We start from the raw sequence: 18448 nt of genomic DNA, 5'->3' as shown, positions 1-18448 counted from the left end.
CAAAACAGTCACCAAATGAACATGGATAGAATTAGTTTTACGATCAGACAAATGAAGAAAACAGATAAACAGTTTGGGGGAGGGAGGGAGAGGCATTTAAAAGAAGGGTCACATGGGCTTGAATCACACCATAAGGTTTTTCCACTTAAAGCTTTAACATCCATCTGGTAAACAACCTGAAACACCTGTTCAGACACCACATGTCTGGAGCTTTACTCTGTTAAGAACTTTGAAGGAGAGGGCTCCCAGGCTAGGATGCAGCAAGGTGCTCTGGTTCCATTTACTCATTTATGGCAAAGCTCTGTCTGATGGAAGTGGTCACCAGTCAGCAACACAATTCAGAACCATACTTGCCTGAGCCAGTATGGGGCTATTGGAATCATTAAATCACTGCCTTTTGTTGTTGTTCAGGACCTTTGTTAGCAGAAATGCAGGAGTCTGCCTCTCCCCGCCTGTGAATGGAGAAAGCATCTCTTACTAATGCTGTCTTTTACTGGTACCATTTACGGAAGTTTGTCCTGGTGACTTGTGAAACAATCCACCTCCATTGTCACCTCACTGGAGAAAGATCTGATCCACCGTACCCGCATCTAGAGATCCAACCATGGAGATCAATCACTGGCTCAGTCTCTCTGCAATTATGTCCTCTTTTTCTGCTAGTAACTGGCAACCAGGATTATATCTTGAGAGAAAGAACCTGCTCCCATACCTGCTGGGCTTCATGACACAGCAGCTATGAACTGTTGCCTCCCTGTTTGTTACAATTGTGTCAAATTTTGTTAAAATTTTAAATCATAGCTAGGTCTCTGAAGGTTCTTACTTTACACAGGTTCTGCCTCATCTCCAGAGCTCTGATGAGCAGCTGCTGTTCCTGGAGAGACTAAGCTCACTGAGTAAAAAGCCTCTCTGTGTAGTGTCTCCATCTATCTACCTTAGGTACTTATCACATCACAGGATGAATACATCCTAGGTAAGTAGCATTTGAATGGGTGGAATCCGGAAGTCCAATCCCAATTGGAGATTATCCCTGGCCTGTCACCAAGGTAGAGTGGCTCACAGGTCATCCAACACTTATTTCTTTTATTTGGCCTAGATCTCTGAACCCGTGCTCTGATAAAAGTCAAATCCTACTACTTTGTCATCCACATTTACTAATCATTCTCCTTGAAATGGGAAGTCTGTTACCTCCTCCATCCGACTCTATGGATACTACTGTACCTTTATTGTATCTATACATGCTACTTGTATTAAAGAGACTGCAATCACCCGAGAAGCATTTTCTGACATTTTGGTGTAAAAGACACTATAGCAAAGCATATATTTCACTGCATAGCAGAGTTATGCAATCCAACAAACGTTAGAATTCATGTGATATGTATTTAGATTTACCAACCAATTTCTTTCAAAAGCTATTTAGGAAGTTAGTGAAAATATGCCTTTTAATATTGATTTAATATTAATCCATTTGTGTTATATCAACAAGGTAGCTATGTAGAAAGAGAGTTAGTGGCATTGATTAGGCAGGTTGCATTTAAAACCTATTTTGCAATCTTCCCTATGTTTGACTTAAGAAGAGTACGCAAGCTGAATTTACGGATATATCTTAATTTTTATCCGACATTTTCCTTGATCTAAAACAAAGGAACTAAAACGTTTGGAATCAACAGTCAACAGTAACAAAGAAAGTCGGCAGGAGAACAAGGGTAGATCCCTGTGGGGGGGAATATCTTAAAATCTACGGTAAAGTCATACTTGGCAAAACTAAATAGATCTGGTAAACATCAAAGATAAAATTTAGCAGGAAAATTCCATCAAGTACCATTAAAAGAAAAAATGGGACCAGCAGGGTTACCAGTGAAAAACAATGCCAGGCCTAATAGCACTGATCTACCAGAAGCAATTTATTATGACACCAGAAATAGCTATTTTCACAGTGAATGCTTGAAATGAAAACTTTAAAGCTTCTTTAAGTCTTGAGCTATACCAAAGTATTCAGCCAGCCAGCCAAAATAGCTGAAGGGAAATAGGAAGGCCACATGTGGAACTAATTACTCATGTAGAGGCTATGACAAAGAACATTTCTCCAGACTTTTCATGGGGGCTTCACTTTCAGGAAGTAGCTATAATTACTGTTCAAGTCTAGAGCAGCCTGCATGCCAGTGACAGTTCCAAGAAAAAAAAAAGAAAGAAAGAAAGAAAAGAACCTATTTGCCCTTTTCTTAGTCTGAAACACCAAAATATAAAGCATAACTGCAGTCATTAAAGAGAATCAAAATAAGCACTGGCATATTGCATTAGGTTCTCGAAAGAAATTCTTTTCACAAATTAGTTTTTGCAGCCTTTACAGAACAGCAAGTTTTGTTTCTACATTAACTCGCTCTCCGTTGGCTGCAGCGAAACTGTACATCTTGACTTTTTACAGCTTTTCCATAGTGGGGCCCACTTCCTGCCCAGTTGAGGAAAAAAATCTGGCCTGAAGATGAAATGACTGCTTAACATTACACTAAAACATCTGGTACCATTTTATACACAGACCCATGTCTGAGAGCAGGCAATTCTAGCGGTCTCACCAGCGGCACAGTGCATACCCAAACCTCCCTAGGGTGACATCATCCCATATATGGACTCTCAGGCCCAACCCTCCCCCTTTTCCTGGTCCTAAATTCATTGCCAGATCCCCAGTCTGCTGCAAATGTGCCACGTCAAGACTGGAAATCACAGCACTTCAGTGTGTTTCAGTGAGTGCTGCAGAGTTTGAGGGGAAGCTGAGCAGAACCCCGATGCAGGAAGGCAGTTTTTCCCAAAGACTAAAAGAGGATTTAAAATAAATAAATAGAAGCGTCTGGAGATCCTGCTCCGTCGCCCCAGTGTTCAGACTACCTGTTCAGGACAATGCTGTTGTACAGTAGTCTGCACATTGGTTAGACTGGGCAAGGGAAAGCAACGACATGGACTTTGGGGGACGCCAGTTGCTATTGCCAAGGAGAAGACCATTATTGCTCCTTTCAGATCTCATATACAGTATTTTTCTTCACAGGTTTTACACACTAGGGAATAAGAAACGCTAAGGGACACTGTGAGAAAGGAGGACTTCAGAATAATGCGGGGAAGACATTCTGGTAAGGCCTACTTTGGAAGAACACCTGGCCTATGACCTGGCGAACCTAGGTGACTTCCCCCTCCCCCATTCTTCCAATCATCACCGCAAGACAGATGGAGCTCTGGTGATTTACTAAAACGTATGCAAGAAAAAGAGAGGTATATCTATATCTATTACATCGAGAGGTATACATAACATAACTAAGTTCAGTCATTTCCATGTATTTACTTAAAAATAAAGCTTACTTGTCCCCAAACTAAGAAGGTAAATTTAAGTTTTGTAGACTATAGCAATTGCTATGAATATGTAAGGTATAACTCAATTAAAAACCATTCAGAAAAACTGATTAAAATATGAATTCTGAATAACCTCTTATGAGCTATGTAATTTTAAATGACAATTTAACAAAAGTATTTCTGCATTAAAGGGATAAAAATATTAGCAAAGAATGTGTGAATATTAATAGTACACATTCTAAAATATTTATTTATAAAAGGTCACTCATGACAAAACTGTAATTATATTTGAAATGAAGCTGAAGCTTCATTGTATATTTAAAAATATATGCAATATATGCTAATTAAAAATAAGAAAAAGTGACAGCTAAATATAGCAAGACACTTGCCAGGCTTTTGCCAGCTAGAAAATTGAAATCTTGGACTGGCAAGGAATATCATCCCTAGGAGAACAGACTGAGATAGCAAAGCAATAAATGAAAAAACAAACCCAGTAACCTTTAATCTCACAATACATGTTTGTGCATTGTTTACAAAAGCCCAGCACCAAACTATGGTTGCAGCTTCCTTGTCTATACTTCGCATTGCTGATATTTCTTCTTGCATTCAGAATGATAAGTTACTTTGTCTCAATTCCCACTGATAAAAATGGAATTTGTAAACGAATGCAGAAGTTTTCTTTGGTGAGTTTCCAGCTGTCCTGGTAGGGGAAAAAAGCCCTCAGGCTGAATGAAATCCCCATGGAGAGAATAATACAAAAAGTCTGGGCTGCAATTTGATACCAGTTGAAATTCAGAGTCAGCTCCCAGATAGTTTATACTGGTAACAAACTACTGCAACTCCAAAAAATAAAAAAATAAAAATAAAATATACCCCAAAAAGTATTCCCTTCTATATGATGCTTGTTATTTATAGGAAGATTTTGAATGAGTATACTACAAATAAAAGTACTATAAATAACTCCATTACAATTACTTTTTGCAATATGTATAAGTAGGGATTTTTAAGCAACCTTGATGCTGTGTGATTTTTATAAATATATATATTATTACCTTTCTCAGGGCTCTTTCAAAGCTCAATAAAACCCTTCCGAGGAGCTGCTATCATGCAGTATTAACTTCACAGTCCCAACATGGGTTATCATATAGCTTATGCAGTGAGAATTCTCGCTGTCATTTCCCCTACCATCCCATCTAAACTACTGTATTTTAACTTAAAAAATTTTTCCTTTACCCAGCTTCTTTGGTTTTATTTCACAAAAAATGATTATCTTTGGAGCAAAAATTATTTTTTTTATTAACAGATTACAGTGTGACAAGAAGGATTTTATTCTTGTATTTTAGAGTCCTGATCAGTAAAGTAGTAACACATTTAAATGCAAACTTATTAACAGAAAAATCAGAAGAGACATGAAAAGACAAAGGAGTGAAACTGAATTCATACAAATGTTAAACTCTTATTTTCACTTCTCACATGAGAGTTGTTTTAGGAATGGCAATTCTGCAACGCTTTATAGTTTATATTGTAAATGGGAGGAATAATTTTAGGTTTTAGAATATCTGGTTTACATTAAGACAAACTTACTTAGTTATAATTCCAAAGGAAAGAGATTGCTCTACGCAAGCTATTGCCTTTTTTTTTAATAGTCAATTTTACATCTGTCAGAGTTTGCAGACCAGAATCACAAATAAGAAAAAATTTTATCTATTCAATGAGAACCATTTAATTACGCTAATAATGTTAAATTAAAAAAGCCTGAGACAACTCATGTAATTAGGAAAAGATGATGAATGGCATATGGAAATGTTGTGTTTCTCTTCTCTAGTCTATTATTTGAATTAATCTTTACGTTAAATGATCTTTCTGTATTTAGAAAGTGTTTACTCCCACCTCTCCTCCTCAAAGTTACATTTTTAGCCTGTATGGCTGAAGGTGGTTGTGGGGACGACCCCTGGCATGAGTTTTGGGAAAAGGGAGGGAGATTGCAGTACACAAAGCAATAGATAGGAAAAGAAAGAGTGTATTGTTAAGGAGCAAGGAAATATCTACTCCAGCACAGCAAAAGAGTTTCATTCTGTGAATTGAGTAACCGTACTCTTCTTGATCTTAACCAACCAGTCAGGAAAAAATATGTTTCTTTCTTTCTTTCTATTGCCAACACTTGATTTGAAACTTATTGTGAAAGACTATTTGGGGGAATGAGTTTATGAAGTACAGTTTTAAAATACTCATACACGCACATAATATACAAATTGTTCAAGAACAAGGATGAAACACTAAGGTTTATGATGACTGAGAAATATGAATCATGTTCAGTGGGAAATTTACAGTGTGGACATAGTTTAATTCAATCCAATACTGTACTCAAATCTGTTGCATGCAGTGGATAGTCTGATGTGAGAAAAAAAAAGTCGGATTTTAACAGAAAAAGAACAACAGAAATGGCAAATTAAAGTATGTACAACCATTTCACTACCAACAGATCAATATTGCTGTATGATAGATCAGTTATTTTGTTTTCTAAGAGCAAACACTTTATCTGTTACATCAAACCAAATTCAATGGAGGGAGGGTAGGGAAAGAAATATTTTCAAGCTTTCTGATTAGAACACTGCTCCCTTAATTTTAAAAAGGGAGACCCACACAGGAATTGAAGGCAGCCATTTCTTGACCTTACAGAAGTGAAATATAAATCCAAACAAAGGCATCCAAAGGCAAAAACCAAAACGTTTCTTACAATGGAAAAGAGTCACAGATATTGTTCAATCTTTTGTCAGTATGTTGTATGTTCCCCCTCCCCCCATTGCCTAGGGCTAATGTGTCCGTATTTTTGGAAGACTAAAAAATACTGCCTTCTCCCCCTTCTCAGCACACATACACACACTTTTCTCCAGACCACCCAAGTATCATTGCTTGGTGGGAACTATTATAAGCAACAACAACAAAAGTCAAATACCAGCATTTTCAAACTTCTCTATATTTTAAATGGTAAAAGGTGATGAGAATGGGGGTGGGGAATCAAATATATTAATCGGAATGTCGAATAAATAAAAAAGACACAGACTTCCAAGAGGATCCAATTTCTAGTCTTTAAAAAAAAATTAGATGAAGTCTTCCCTTTTAGGAATACCACCTTTTCCTTCTCCGAGAACATAGCCTTCACCATGACTTGCAAAAGGTTTTACTTATTAGAACTGTGCTGCATAGAAAATTCCAAGTTAAAATAACATTAAGGTTTTAACCTGCAAGAGACAGGAAATACCACAGTTAACGTTGGAAAACTTCTTAATTCACTCCAATGTGCCTTAGTATTGCATTTTGTGCTACATGGTATAAACTATCTAAAACCACCCACTTGGCTAAAGACTAGTAGTAGTTGCAATATGCATAAGATGAGTTACAAATACATTTCTGTCTTAACTCTGAATTTGCTAGCTATTGACAGTTATCAGACCCATTAATGCTATTTTAATATATATGTGCACATAAACCTACTCTCTGTTTGTGAATTTTCTTTTCCTTACTCACTATTAGTAATTCAAAATATTTCTGAGCTTCCATAATACCTTTAAAATTTATATTTACCTAATGAATCATATATTTTACTTGTGCCCTTTGGTATATTGTACAAATAAATTTTTAGCCACGTTTTAGAAGTACTATTAGCAGTTCAGCGCAAGATTTTGTAAACATACCACGGGTGTCTCTTTAATAACATAACTAATTAATTGACCATAACAGCCTAGTCTTATGGAGTCCTAAATGAACTGCTTAATATAAAGCAAAAATAACCTTGGATCAACTCTACATTTATAACCCTTAGTCCATTTTAGTTGATGAAGTCTACCTTTGTATGGTCAATAATCACTGACTAGAAAATTCAAATCAACTCATCTCCCACCCTCCCATAACACCTTCCTCCCCCACTCAGGCACCCCAATACCTGCTTATATATACTAGTCCATATTCTAGGCTAATGTGGCCTACACATTCTTGTTTTTGATCCTCTTGTGTTATTGATTCCCAGTGGGTATTTTTACTGCACAATTGTTTTGGCATTCCAAGATAGCACAATATCAAATCAAACATACCTAATTTTCCCCGCAATGTAAAATTTTTTAGCACCAAGTCTACATACTAAAGCAATTGAAACTTTCAATGACCAAAGGAACACTAAGTACAGAAATGCTCTTAAAACTGATATGTAACTTATTTTTCATGAAAGCAATTGATTAGTCCACATTATGATCTTATACTTTAAGTTTCCTTTTAAAATGGTCAAGCTGTAGGAGGACAAAAGTACTGAATTCTAATTTCACTTGAAACTCATTTTTTTTAACTATTGTATTTTACCACAATAAATGTACGTTGGCTTAGAATGGGAAAAGGCTTAAGACATAATATGTCATATCTGACTTGGCTATTTATGTATTGTAATTTTTAGTTTTAAAAAAATAGACCTAACTCCAACTTGCTAAATTTAAATCTGAAATTTATGACTCACCAGTCTAACTGATCTATTATCTATAGATGTGTCAGTTTTCTTTATAGAAATATCAAATGTATTATATAATGTAACAATGTATAATTATTTATATAATATATTTTAAAATTGTAAAATATTTGCTTTTGCCTTTGATAAATTCAGGCCTTTTGCGGCCAATTTTCAGTTAAATACAGCGTATGTTTTAAAAACATCTAAATATACGAGATTGTCATGCAAGAAGTGAACAACAATGATGATTTAAGGAACAGTATTTTAAAACAGAGTACTTTAATTTGTATAAAAGTTGATGTAACTTTCTCTTTAAAAATCTTTTAGTAGAAACCAATGTTTGAGGTTTAAATGTCTTTTGAAATTACGGCAACATCAATAATTTACTGAAAGGCATATCAAATGTAGGTCAAATTTCACTAAGTGTATTTTGGTGCTTTACATATATAACATTTCAGCAAAGAAACACCTTTTGTAGGAAAAGTGTTTGTTTGCACATTTTTGATTTGTAGCATAAACTACATTTAATTGAAAGACATATATTTTAAGCCCAGGACTGCTCTTTTATTTTGGTTTTCACATATAGAAAGTACTCATTTTGAAAGAAATAGGAATTAAAATTATATGCTAAACAAAATATTAGTGAAATATGCTCCTTTTGATTGTTCCAAAGCAAAAGCCTCACACAAATGTTTTTACACACACACACACACACACACACACACACACACACACACTCTTTCCTTCCAGAATATTCTTTATTGGGACATTCTACATATGGCTGCTTCCATCTATACAGCATTATTTGGTTTTGTTTTCAAGTATTTAAGTTTACGGTACTTATCTATTACTCGAAAATATGTACTGTATAAACATATCCTTTATCTTGAACTTCAGTATTTCTGTGTTTCCAAGAAGAGTAAAAACATCTGGTTAAATCACTACATGCTGTGCAAGTACAGTATCTGGGAAAACTCGTGTATGAACTGGATTTAAAATAAACCATGGTTTAAATCATTGTTCTTTTTAAAATGTTAAATGTGACCATTCTGTTGAAATCCTACCCCATATGCATGTCAGCACAATTATAACTAATGTAAAATGCATATTTTCTGAATAAAGTCAAACATTGTACTTGTTCCACAGCTCCCTAATGTTTTAAAGTTTAATTCTGTTATGTGTGTTTCCCCCCAACAAAGTCCCCAAATCTGGAATGGTACAGACTGATTCTTATCAGCCGGTGAGGAAAGGACCCCTGATGGATCCAAGGGACTGGCTGGACGGAGTTGTCATGTGTCTGCCTGTCTACACTTGCTGTGCAGAACATCCTCTCACCTGTACAGCAGGCACAGACAGGCAGTCACATGACAACCCAGCCTGAATGACAACCAGCCAATGAGAGAGCAGCTCTGACAGACTATAGCATCTTCACCAAGAGCTACAGGAAAGAGTCACTTTTGGATTTAAGTCTGCTGGTTCAATAATTAATTCATGTGTACTTTTTATTATTAACTTGGTCAGCATATTGAAATCCACCCAGAGTAAAATGAACGGTGCCTATCAAATACAATAAAACCCACTGCTGAAATTTTTACTGTGCTTTCTATAGTACTCTTTTCCTAGTTGTTCTTATTAACTCACTAACCATGAATTTTATTTGTATCCTGCTTTGCGGCACCATTGCAAATGGGAAGACGAAATACATTTCTCACTTATATTTTGATAACAGCACATGAATGACTAGAATTTTATTAGATCATGCAAAATTAATAAAATACATGCTGATCATACAAAAAGAGGAAGTTATTCTTTGGCTAGTAAATGCTATTAAAAAGAACACCATAAGATTTCTGAATATTTTTCCCCTCTTTAGTATGTGGGATTTTATTTCCTTCTGGAACAATGAAAAATCCACTTCCTCACTCATTTTCTCTCCTCCATCACAAGACGCACATTATTTTATTACTGTAGCTCAACAGTAAGTTAAATTAATAATACACATTTACTCACTAATGTTGACAGCATTTTTATCTTAAAAATCGGAAGCATTTGATTTCGAAATAAAAAAAATACAGATTTTGTAAATAAAGGGAAGAAATAAGTCAAATTTCAGTGGTCCCATTAACTTTGCACTCACTTGTTCAATAAGATCCCAAACCTACACACACTATTACACATGTTTAACTTTAAACAGGTGAGTAGTTTCCTTAAAGTCAATGGGATTACTCATCTCAGTAACCTTAAGCATGCAAGTCAGTGTTTGCAGGGTCAGGGCCTAATTCACAATGGACCTTCCAGTCATTCACCCAAGCAAGATTCTTCTGCTTTCTACAAACTTTTCTTAGTATTTGAAGACTGATCAAACTCATATTTTTGTTTCCACCAGGAGTACAGAAAGACCTTATTCCTCTGATTCTCATTTAACAATCATTAAGATTAAAAATGCTGTACACGTATTTGAACAGCAACAAAACAATATCAATAAAGATCCATAGAAACAAATTGCTTTATGCTTGCCCATGCAGGCAGGACAACCAATGATGAAATCCACCATTACGAAAATGCATTATTTGACAAAGTAAGTTACTTCAAAATAAATTCTACCGTGAATTCTTTAGTACAGGGCCCACAGCCAACAAATAAAGCACAAAAGGTAGCTTCTTCAAATAGCAGGAGAGGACAATACCTGCTTACATTTTTAGGATGCCTTTCATCCCAAAACAAGTCCCAAACTATACAAAGCATGGACAGTATAGTTCCTTATGGGCACATGCCTACATTAGAGGAGCTGCACAACTACATTGTCCCAGCAGGCACTGTACCTCAAGAAGGCACAATATTATTCAGAGCTCCCTGACACACAGGGAGAGCACAGCTGCTGCTACACTCCTTAATGGGGTGCAATGTACACTGATTCCCTGGCCGGCCAGCTATGCTGTCTAGTGTGGCAATAGCAGGACCATGGGTCCTTCTTCCCACCCCGTCTGGAGAGGTTAACACTGCCATAGACTAGATTTACATGGTCACTGCGCTCACGCATGTGCAAGGACTGTAGTAGTGATTGGCATCTGCTTAGGAGGCACAAGGGATAGTGACGTCCTTATGTGCTTTCATAGTGCTCATCTGTGCAGAGCATAGTCACAATTCAAATCCCTAAATACAGAAATCATTTCATACATTGCAACAGCACACAGCAACCATAATCAATAGTTTAGGACAGGAAATGACAAATACCATATCCATTTGAAACTAAAGAAGAAGTTTAGGGAAGCATAACAATTTGTCCAGGAAATCAGAGCTAACATCTCCTGCTCTTGTGAAGAAGGCTGCTAGACGTTTAATTACACATCCTCAATTTTAACTATTCTCATGAAACATCGAACAAGCAGGGAGCTCAGTACTTTTCACAAGTTCTCAGGCTCTAGCTGAGTTAGCAGTCTAGATTAATGCAGTACAGCAGCAGACACTTCCAAAAGTGTTTTCAGGAACTCTGAAGCCTCCCACTGAACACAAATAGAAGACTCAAGAATTCCCAATCATCTTTAAGGCGCTTCTAAGTACCTGAGACAGCACTTAGTGAGACTGGTTAATTTCACTGCACTACCTTTCAATAATATGCCAAGGCCTACTGTATAATAAGAATAAAGAGTAAGCTGACATATAATGCAAGGCTATAGAGTTCCACAGAGAAATTTTGGCGTCATCATTAACCAAACAAGTGATTTGTTACCACAAGTCAAAGACAACAGAATTTCCCCATGATGCAATGCAGAACGTTGGTCTGTAGGACTTTCAGTAACTTCTACATTATGATTAGAGTATTAACTATCACTCTATTTTCTTCAAAGAAATTTTTAAAATGCCATACAAGAACATGCCTGTTTTCAAACTTGCACATTCACAAAAACACCCATAAGTTTGATTTCTTGAATGCTGTTCATAATAAAGTAACCCAAACAACATCCCAGCAATATTTTGAAGACAAAACTGCCTTCTCATAAGTTTCCACTGTAGTCCTCAATTCCTTTCCTCTGATTTATTAACAATGATCTTCTTTTCAAGCATGTATGTAACAACTGCTGACATTAATGAGAATTATATGTTTACACTGAAGATACTTTCCTATAAGTCTTAATCAAAGGCAAAGAAATTCCAGATTAGCCTTGCTCATCCTCATCTTATCTGTCATACATGGGTCTTCTGGGGATCTCACAATAGTGTATGACCTCTTTTGTGTGTGTGCTATAATATCTAAGCAAAGGACGACAAGTTATAGACAGAGTGGAAATTTTAGCATTTAAAACTCCTGCTTTTGCCAGTTTAAGTTAGGTCCGTAATTTTTTTCATTGACTTTTTTTGAAAAATACAGCCATAAGTTACCAGTCTTGTTACCAGTAACTCATAGAAAAGAATACATAAACCTCTACCCCAATATAACGTGACCTGATAGAACATGAATTCTGATATAATGTGGTAAAGCAGTGCTCCGGGGGATCAAAACAAGTTCGATATAACACGGTTTCACCTATAATGCGGTAAGATTTTTTGGCTCCTGAGGACAGCGTTATATCGAGGTAAAGGTGTATTATAATATAGAAACAGGATTTTAACAGTGGCCTCCTAAAAGTATGTCCCTTTCTTATTTGCATGCTTGTTTTAAAGAAAGGTTTCAATTCCCCTGAAGAATGCTCTTTCAAGAGAATGGCAGGGGAAGGATGAGCTAACAGCAATGGGTACAGGCAGTGAGATAATGGTCTTTTATTAAGATTTAGACCACAAAATAACCCAGACCTTTATCTCTTAACAGAAAGAATAAAAAATATATATTTATTATCAGTCATTGACAAGGTGGAATAAAATCAGTTAAGGCAAAAAATTTCTTGCTTCTCTCATCTGTCATTATGATTAGTTCATAAGAACAAACTGCAGAAAACAGTAAATCTGTCTTCAAGTCCATTCCCTCAGTTATAATTAACAAGCAATATCCTTCCTAAATATTAACCTAGGCCATTTAAACCTGATATGAGAAATATCTCTACTTTATAAAAAACAACTTTACTGTGTTTTAAATAGCTAAAATAGTCACAAGATTTGCGCCATAATCAAGTCTGAAATGTACTGAATTCACCTCCTATAAAGTATTAGGAAATTGAAAATATGAATGCTATATGTGACTTACAGGACAAGGTAAGTGAGGCAATATCTTTTATTGGACCAACTTCTGTAGGTGGACAGGGTAAACTTTCAAGCTTTAAAAAGCTCTTCCTCAGCTCGAAAGCTGGACCCTTCCACAAACATAAGCTAGTCCAATAAGAGATATTACCACACTTACCTCATCTCTCTCACACCCTCGGACCAACATGGCTGCAACCTGCAAACATACATTACTTAAGATGTTTAAAAATACATTAAATTGGGTATTACATTTTCAGTCCAGTCTAATCAGCTTCAATAAAAATGAATCATAGCCTTCAAAGACAACTTAAGGGGTCTAATAACTTCTGAATATACACTTTCCTACATGGCTACAGTCTTAATTCATGTTCTGCATATAGAGCTGACTTGTTAACTAACAGTAGATTTTCTTAGAAGAATCTATCCCAAAATAAGGACCACCTCCTGCAAACACTACTACTAAAATCATTACTTGTGGTAGCAACAGGGGTGGCTCTATGTATTTTGCCACCCCAAGCACGGCAGTGAGGCAGCTTTTGGTGGTGCGCCTGCAGAAGGTCCGCTGGTAATGCGGATTCAGAGGCATGCCAGCGGGAGGTCCGCCAGTCCTGTGCCTTCGGCGTACCTGCCGCCGAATTGCCGCCGAAATTGTGGGACCGGCTGACCTCCCATAGGCATGCCACTGAAAGCAGTCTGACTGTCGCCCTCACCACGACTGGCAGGCCGCCCCCCCCCCCCCACGGCTTGCCGCCCCAGGCACACGCTTGGTGTGCTGGTGCCTGGAGCCGCCCCAGGTAGCAAGCTCTACACTCAGTGGTTGCAGGAGCCGGGCCCTGACACAATGTTATATGTAAAGAATCTACATTGTAAGATCTCTACCCAGTGTGTCTAGAAGTAAGGATGCTGAAGTACAATATTAATAAAGTGAAAACAAAAAAATTAAGGGAGGCAATAACAGTGACAATAATAGCAACAACAAGCAAGACAAACGTTGGAAACTGACTTTTCAGAGCTTGCTAGAAAAATATTTTCCCCCTGCCAAAAATCAAATTTTCTTCAGAAACACCCAAAATCTTTTCAACTGAAAACTGCTAAAATTTGAAAACATTTGGGTCTTTGGCTGAAAAGTTACAGTTTCAGATGAAAATACAACATATGAAGAAAGCATGCACTGAACATTTTTGTGTAATTGAAAACCTGTTTTTCACTTGAAAATAAGGTTGATGGAAAATGTTCAGTCAACCCTACTAATTTTAAATTGAAGACATTCAAGTGCAGAACAAAGAATCCCATAGTTAACCTTTTATTTAAGAAAAATTAAGAACAGGACTATTGTAGAGTGGGGGAGGGGGGGAGACAGTTCCAAAATGTAAACCTGGATATTTAGGTAGTTTTACATCCACAAGCATGGAGGCAAAAACATTTTTCTAATATCTCTATATCACTGTTGAGATCATTAGCAATCCAATGATCACATCTAAGCTGGCTGGATCGCAACAGGTCAATATCCAAAGCTATCTAACAGGTTCAAAGGAGGGAGCAGTCTGAATATCGTATTATAGGAATTGTAGTAAGTGAAGGCAACATAGTAAAGGCCTAATGAAGGCCCAGTATGAAGCCTGAACCAAATTAAAGTAATGGTCAAGGCTTTGCTAGCATAGAAAGCAAAGTTAAGCTGTGAGCAAAAGGCAGGCCCTGCTCACAGAAGTTGGCAAGGAAAGGGCTGATGTTGCAGAAATATATATTCAGTTAGCATAGTTATAGTAGAAACATGGTACCAAGACATACCATACCGGAACATTCCACAGATAACAGGGAACAGACCGACCCATCCCAATGACAGGGGCAAAAGGGTAAAATAATGGATAGAAATGTTTTGATTGAACCAACAGGTACAAGGTGCGAGGCGGCCCCTTACTGCATAGAGGGGTTGTACCTTGCTACGTAGAGGGGTTGCACCTCAGTACGTCAGGAGTGATATGTAACTTGTTTGTACCTGTGTATAAGAATGTGTCCCTGGGGTGGTGTCTTTGTCCGGCCACGGGGGCAGTGGAAAGTCCCGCCACTGAGCCAGGTCCTTGCCAAGAGGCATCTATTAGTAGTATGCCCGGTAGACTAAGTAATCTACGGGGAACTGCAACTGTGTCCGAGATCGCAATAAACCTGGCCGAGGTGCCTTTGTATCTTAGTAGACTCTGTGGTTATTGGGGGTTCTCGTCGGGTCTGCTGTGTCAGCTATCTGCGCAGAGCTGGGGCAGCACACAGAGGGAACACAAGCACGCAGCCTAGTGATATCAACAGGAGAAAGCAGAAGCACCACACCGGTAGCCTCTGACAACAGGAATGTCCTTCTTTAGCTCTTGCTTGTTAACTACAAATTCATTCATATTAACAATTGTATTCCTTACCAAGGTACCTTTATCTGATCATCAATACCGCACATTCAAAACTCAAGTTAACACTACTAGAAATGTTTCCACTTCATTTTAGATCTTTCATAACATTAGGCAAAAGCCCAGCTGTAATTACAAAATATATCTAATTTTAATTGCTTATGGGAATAACAATCATAAGAAAAAGCAAACAACCAAGGTTACCGCAGCCTAGAAGCGGACAACAAACTAGATGGCAGGACATCATATGCATTGATGTGACCAGGCTGGGCTTGATGGAAGAACAAGCCACAGACAAGAATGACTGGTAATACTGCACTGTTCCCAGTGTCTGCAAAGAAACTCCAGGATGAAATGATGATGATGGGAAAAACAACTTGACACTTTATTACTAACTTACATATTAACTGTAATGAAATCCAAGCTAATAGCAACCAGAAAAGTCTAATATATTCTCTTATCTTGACTATTTTAAAAGAAGTAAGTGTTAAAGATCTAGAGTAAATAATTAGTGTTCCTAAAGTTTGTAGAGAAATTTCAGTAGGATCTTAAAGCAGAAGAAATATTGAGAACTGCAAGAGCGGGGATCACTCTAAGAAAGTGCTAAATTAGATTACAAGAGAAAATACATACTAAATGCAAGTTCAGTATAAACAAAGTTAAAATCTTAACATTAGAAGCTGTGAATGAATATCAGAGTGACTGATGTCTGCAAAGGAACTGTGTCTTTACCTCATCATCTTTATACCAGGACAAGCTTTCTGCTGTCAGAACAAACCAGTATTCCTTGGACCCCCCTTTCATGATGCCGATATTGTTGATGGTGAGCCAGCCTTTCCGGATCACCTGTACAGGATTGTAAATCAAAAGACATGTATTATTTGCCCGTCACTCATTCACCAAACACAATTCTGTTTCTAAATTCATTCTTTTGACTAAAAAACTGCTCTACCAATAAAAGGTTCGCTTTTCAGTCATTGACAAATTTGGAATATACTTTCTACAGGTTCTGATGACTACAAGAAAAATGCAACATAGAATAGAATGAATTTTGTGGGGGAGAGGGCTTGGAGGGAAAAGAGAAGCCTAAGGATTATCCTCATGTATATATACTATAAAGTATAAGGTTGCATAATAGATGTGTGATCTTGATACTATTTGCTTGCAGTGTAGAAACACATTGCGAAAACCCATACAAAAAACAAAAGGGATAAAAAGGATGGTTGCTTTCACTGCTCTGACACTGCAAATTTTTTAGATCTGGGAGATCAATTGTCGAGTAGGAATCTTGAGCTAGGACCAGACCATACTTCCGCTCTGGAGCAGTCAGTGACTTCTGGAAACCTTACCCTTCAGAGAAGGGGACTTTCTGAAGGGTCCAATTTATCACAGAAATAGTGAGGTCTTTCAAAAGAAAAAAAAAAGCAGTAACAGAGAAGTAGAGCGATCAAGGCAAGGGAACAGAGGAGAGGAACAAGAGAAACAGAGGAGGAAAGAAAGGAGCAAAGAGCAGAGAGGAAAGAATAACTGAGGTTGGGATGCAGAGAAAGAAGAAAAACAAGACTGACTGGAGAGAACAGAAGGGAAACAAAAGGAAAGAATGGCAGAGAGAGAAGGGAGTATAGAAACCAGTGCTAAGGTTAAGAGGAAAATCATGCAGGAAAAATGGAGAGCAAAAGAAAACAAGGGAGGGATAACAGGACTCAAGTGGTAAAATGGAAGGAAGAGGACAGGTCAGCAGAGTCGTTTAAAGAAAGCATGAGTACAAAGGTCCACTGAGCTTTCTGATAAAACTATGAATAGTTCAGTAAAAGCTGCTTCTTCCCCAAGTCTGAATTTAAAAGGAAAAGGGTTCACTGGATTACATACACCATACAATGAAGTCTTCCAAATCTCTCTGCAGACTCATGTAAATTTCCACTATTTCTTCCCAAGAAGATTTCCTTTACTTGCTTATGAAAGATTGGGAGGGAGGTTGAAAATGCTCTGGGAGAAATTCTTCAAAAAGTGCTTGGACTTCTAGTGTCTACTACACAAGCATGGAGTTATGCAATCAAATGGAGGTCTCTGCTTACTTTTATGGATATGCACTGGGGCGGTGGCAAACTTCTCAAAGACTTCCAATCTCAGCCTGCTCCAACATCAACAGCAGACAAAAGACAAACAATTCGAAGTCTGCTTCATGGTCAATCATCAAAGTTTGAAACTTCAAAGTATATTTCCCTCAATGTGCACATATAATAAGCTCTGTTAATGCCAACAGCTTTGATATGTATGCAGTGAGAATATCTTGTACTCATTAATAACAAAGCCAACTGAAAAGGGGATGAGGCGCCCCAGTGCCCCTGTTACAGCTGAGAAAATGTGGAAAAATGTTTGCAACTATAAATTTAGCACCTTTTGTTGCAGTTCTCCCCAAAGGCTGAGACTGCAGAAAAGCTTATGCTATCAGTCTCTGATCAACGGTGATGTTGCTTTGCAAAGCAAATGGACAAACATGGCTTCTGAACGTTTTTAGAGGTGCATTTTAAAACATCTCAATCCTTAAAATATCTTAACCCATCCACTCCAAATTCAGCCAGAGCTAGAAAACATGCCAGAAAAGTGGAACATTGGTGGCACAAAGTTAATTTACATCTTCCAGTTCCATAAAGGGAAGCTGAAATTTTGCACCCACCATCGCCTCAACAAACAAAGAAGGACTAAAATGTTATCCCTCCCTAAAATGCAGTAAAACCACCGCAAGTTCTATATGGAGTGGAGTAAGCATTGGAAAGGAGACTCTGCAGAACCCCAGTGTGACAACCCAATACACAGGTGCACATAAGGTGCTGTGGACATGCTATTCAAGTGGTAAAGGTGTAGCAATTTTGCTCTGATATTTACTCTTAAAAATGGATTGACCAATCCTGTGGTATCACTATGCACTTCCATGGGGGAGATCACAGCTCTGAGTACTAAACATGGTACCCAAATGTCTGGTTTTCCTGAAGTAGACAGAGCACTACAAAGTCAGCTCCTGTGCGGAGGAAGCATCTCAGGTCATTCT

General features: G+C 37.5%; 1 protein-coding gene and 1 long non-coding RNA gene across 11 annotated transcripts in view; one reads left to right on the top strand and one right to left on the bottom strand.

Moving 5' to 3' along the window:
- Positions 1–18448, bottom strand: part of DNM3 (dynamin 3) — a 345189-nt gene that overhangs the window by 174989 nt on the left and 151752 nt on the right. For all 10 annotated transcript variants that reach the window (XM_042851247.2, XM_065554695.1, XM_042851256.2 and 7 more), the window contains one exon: positions 16132–16245. In XM_042851247.2, coding sequence (XP_042707181.2) covers positions 16132–16245 — 114 coding nt within the window. The remainder of the gene's footprint in view (positions 1–16131; positions 16246–18448) is intronic.
- LOC112060969 (uncharacterized) lies at positions 2196–9425 on the top strand. Its single transcript, XR_010589804.1, has 2 exons — positions 2196–2738; positions 3038–9425. It is a non-coding gene; the product is annotated as an uncharacterized LOC112060969 (long non-coding RNA).

This window comes from Chrysemys picta, chromosome 8 (assembly GCF_011386835.1).
Source record: "Chrysemys picta bellii isolate R12L10 chromosome 8, ASM1138683v2, whole genome shotgun sequence".
Lineage (NCBI taxonomy): Eukaryota > Metazoa > Chordata > Testudines > Emydidae > Chrysemys > Chrysemys picta.
The sequence above is the reverse complement of the archived record's forward strand: the minus strand, read 5'-3'. Positions and strand labels throughout refer to the sequence as shown.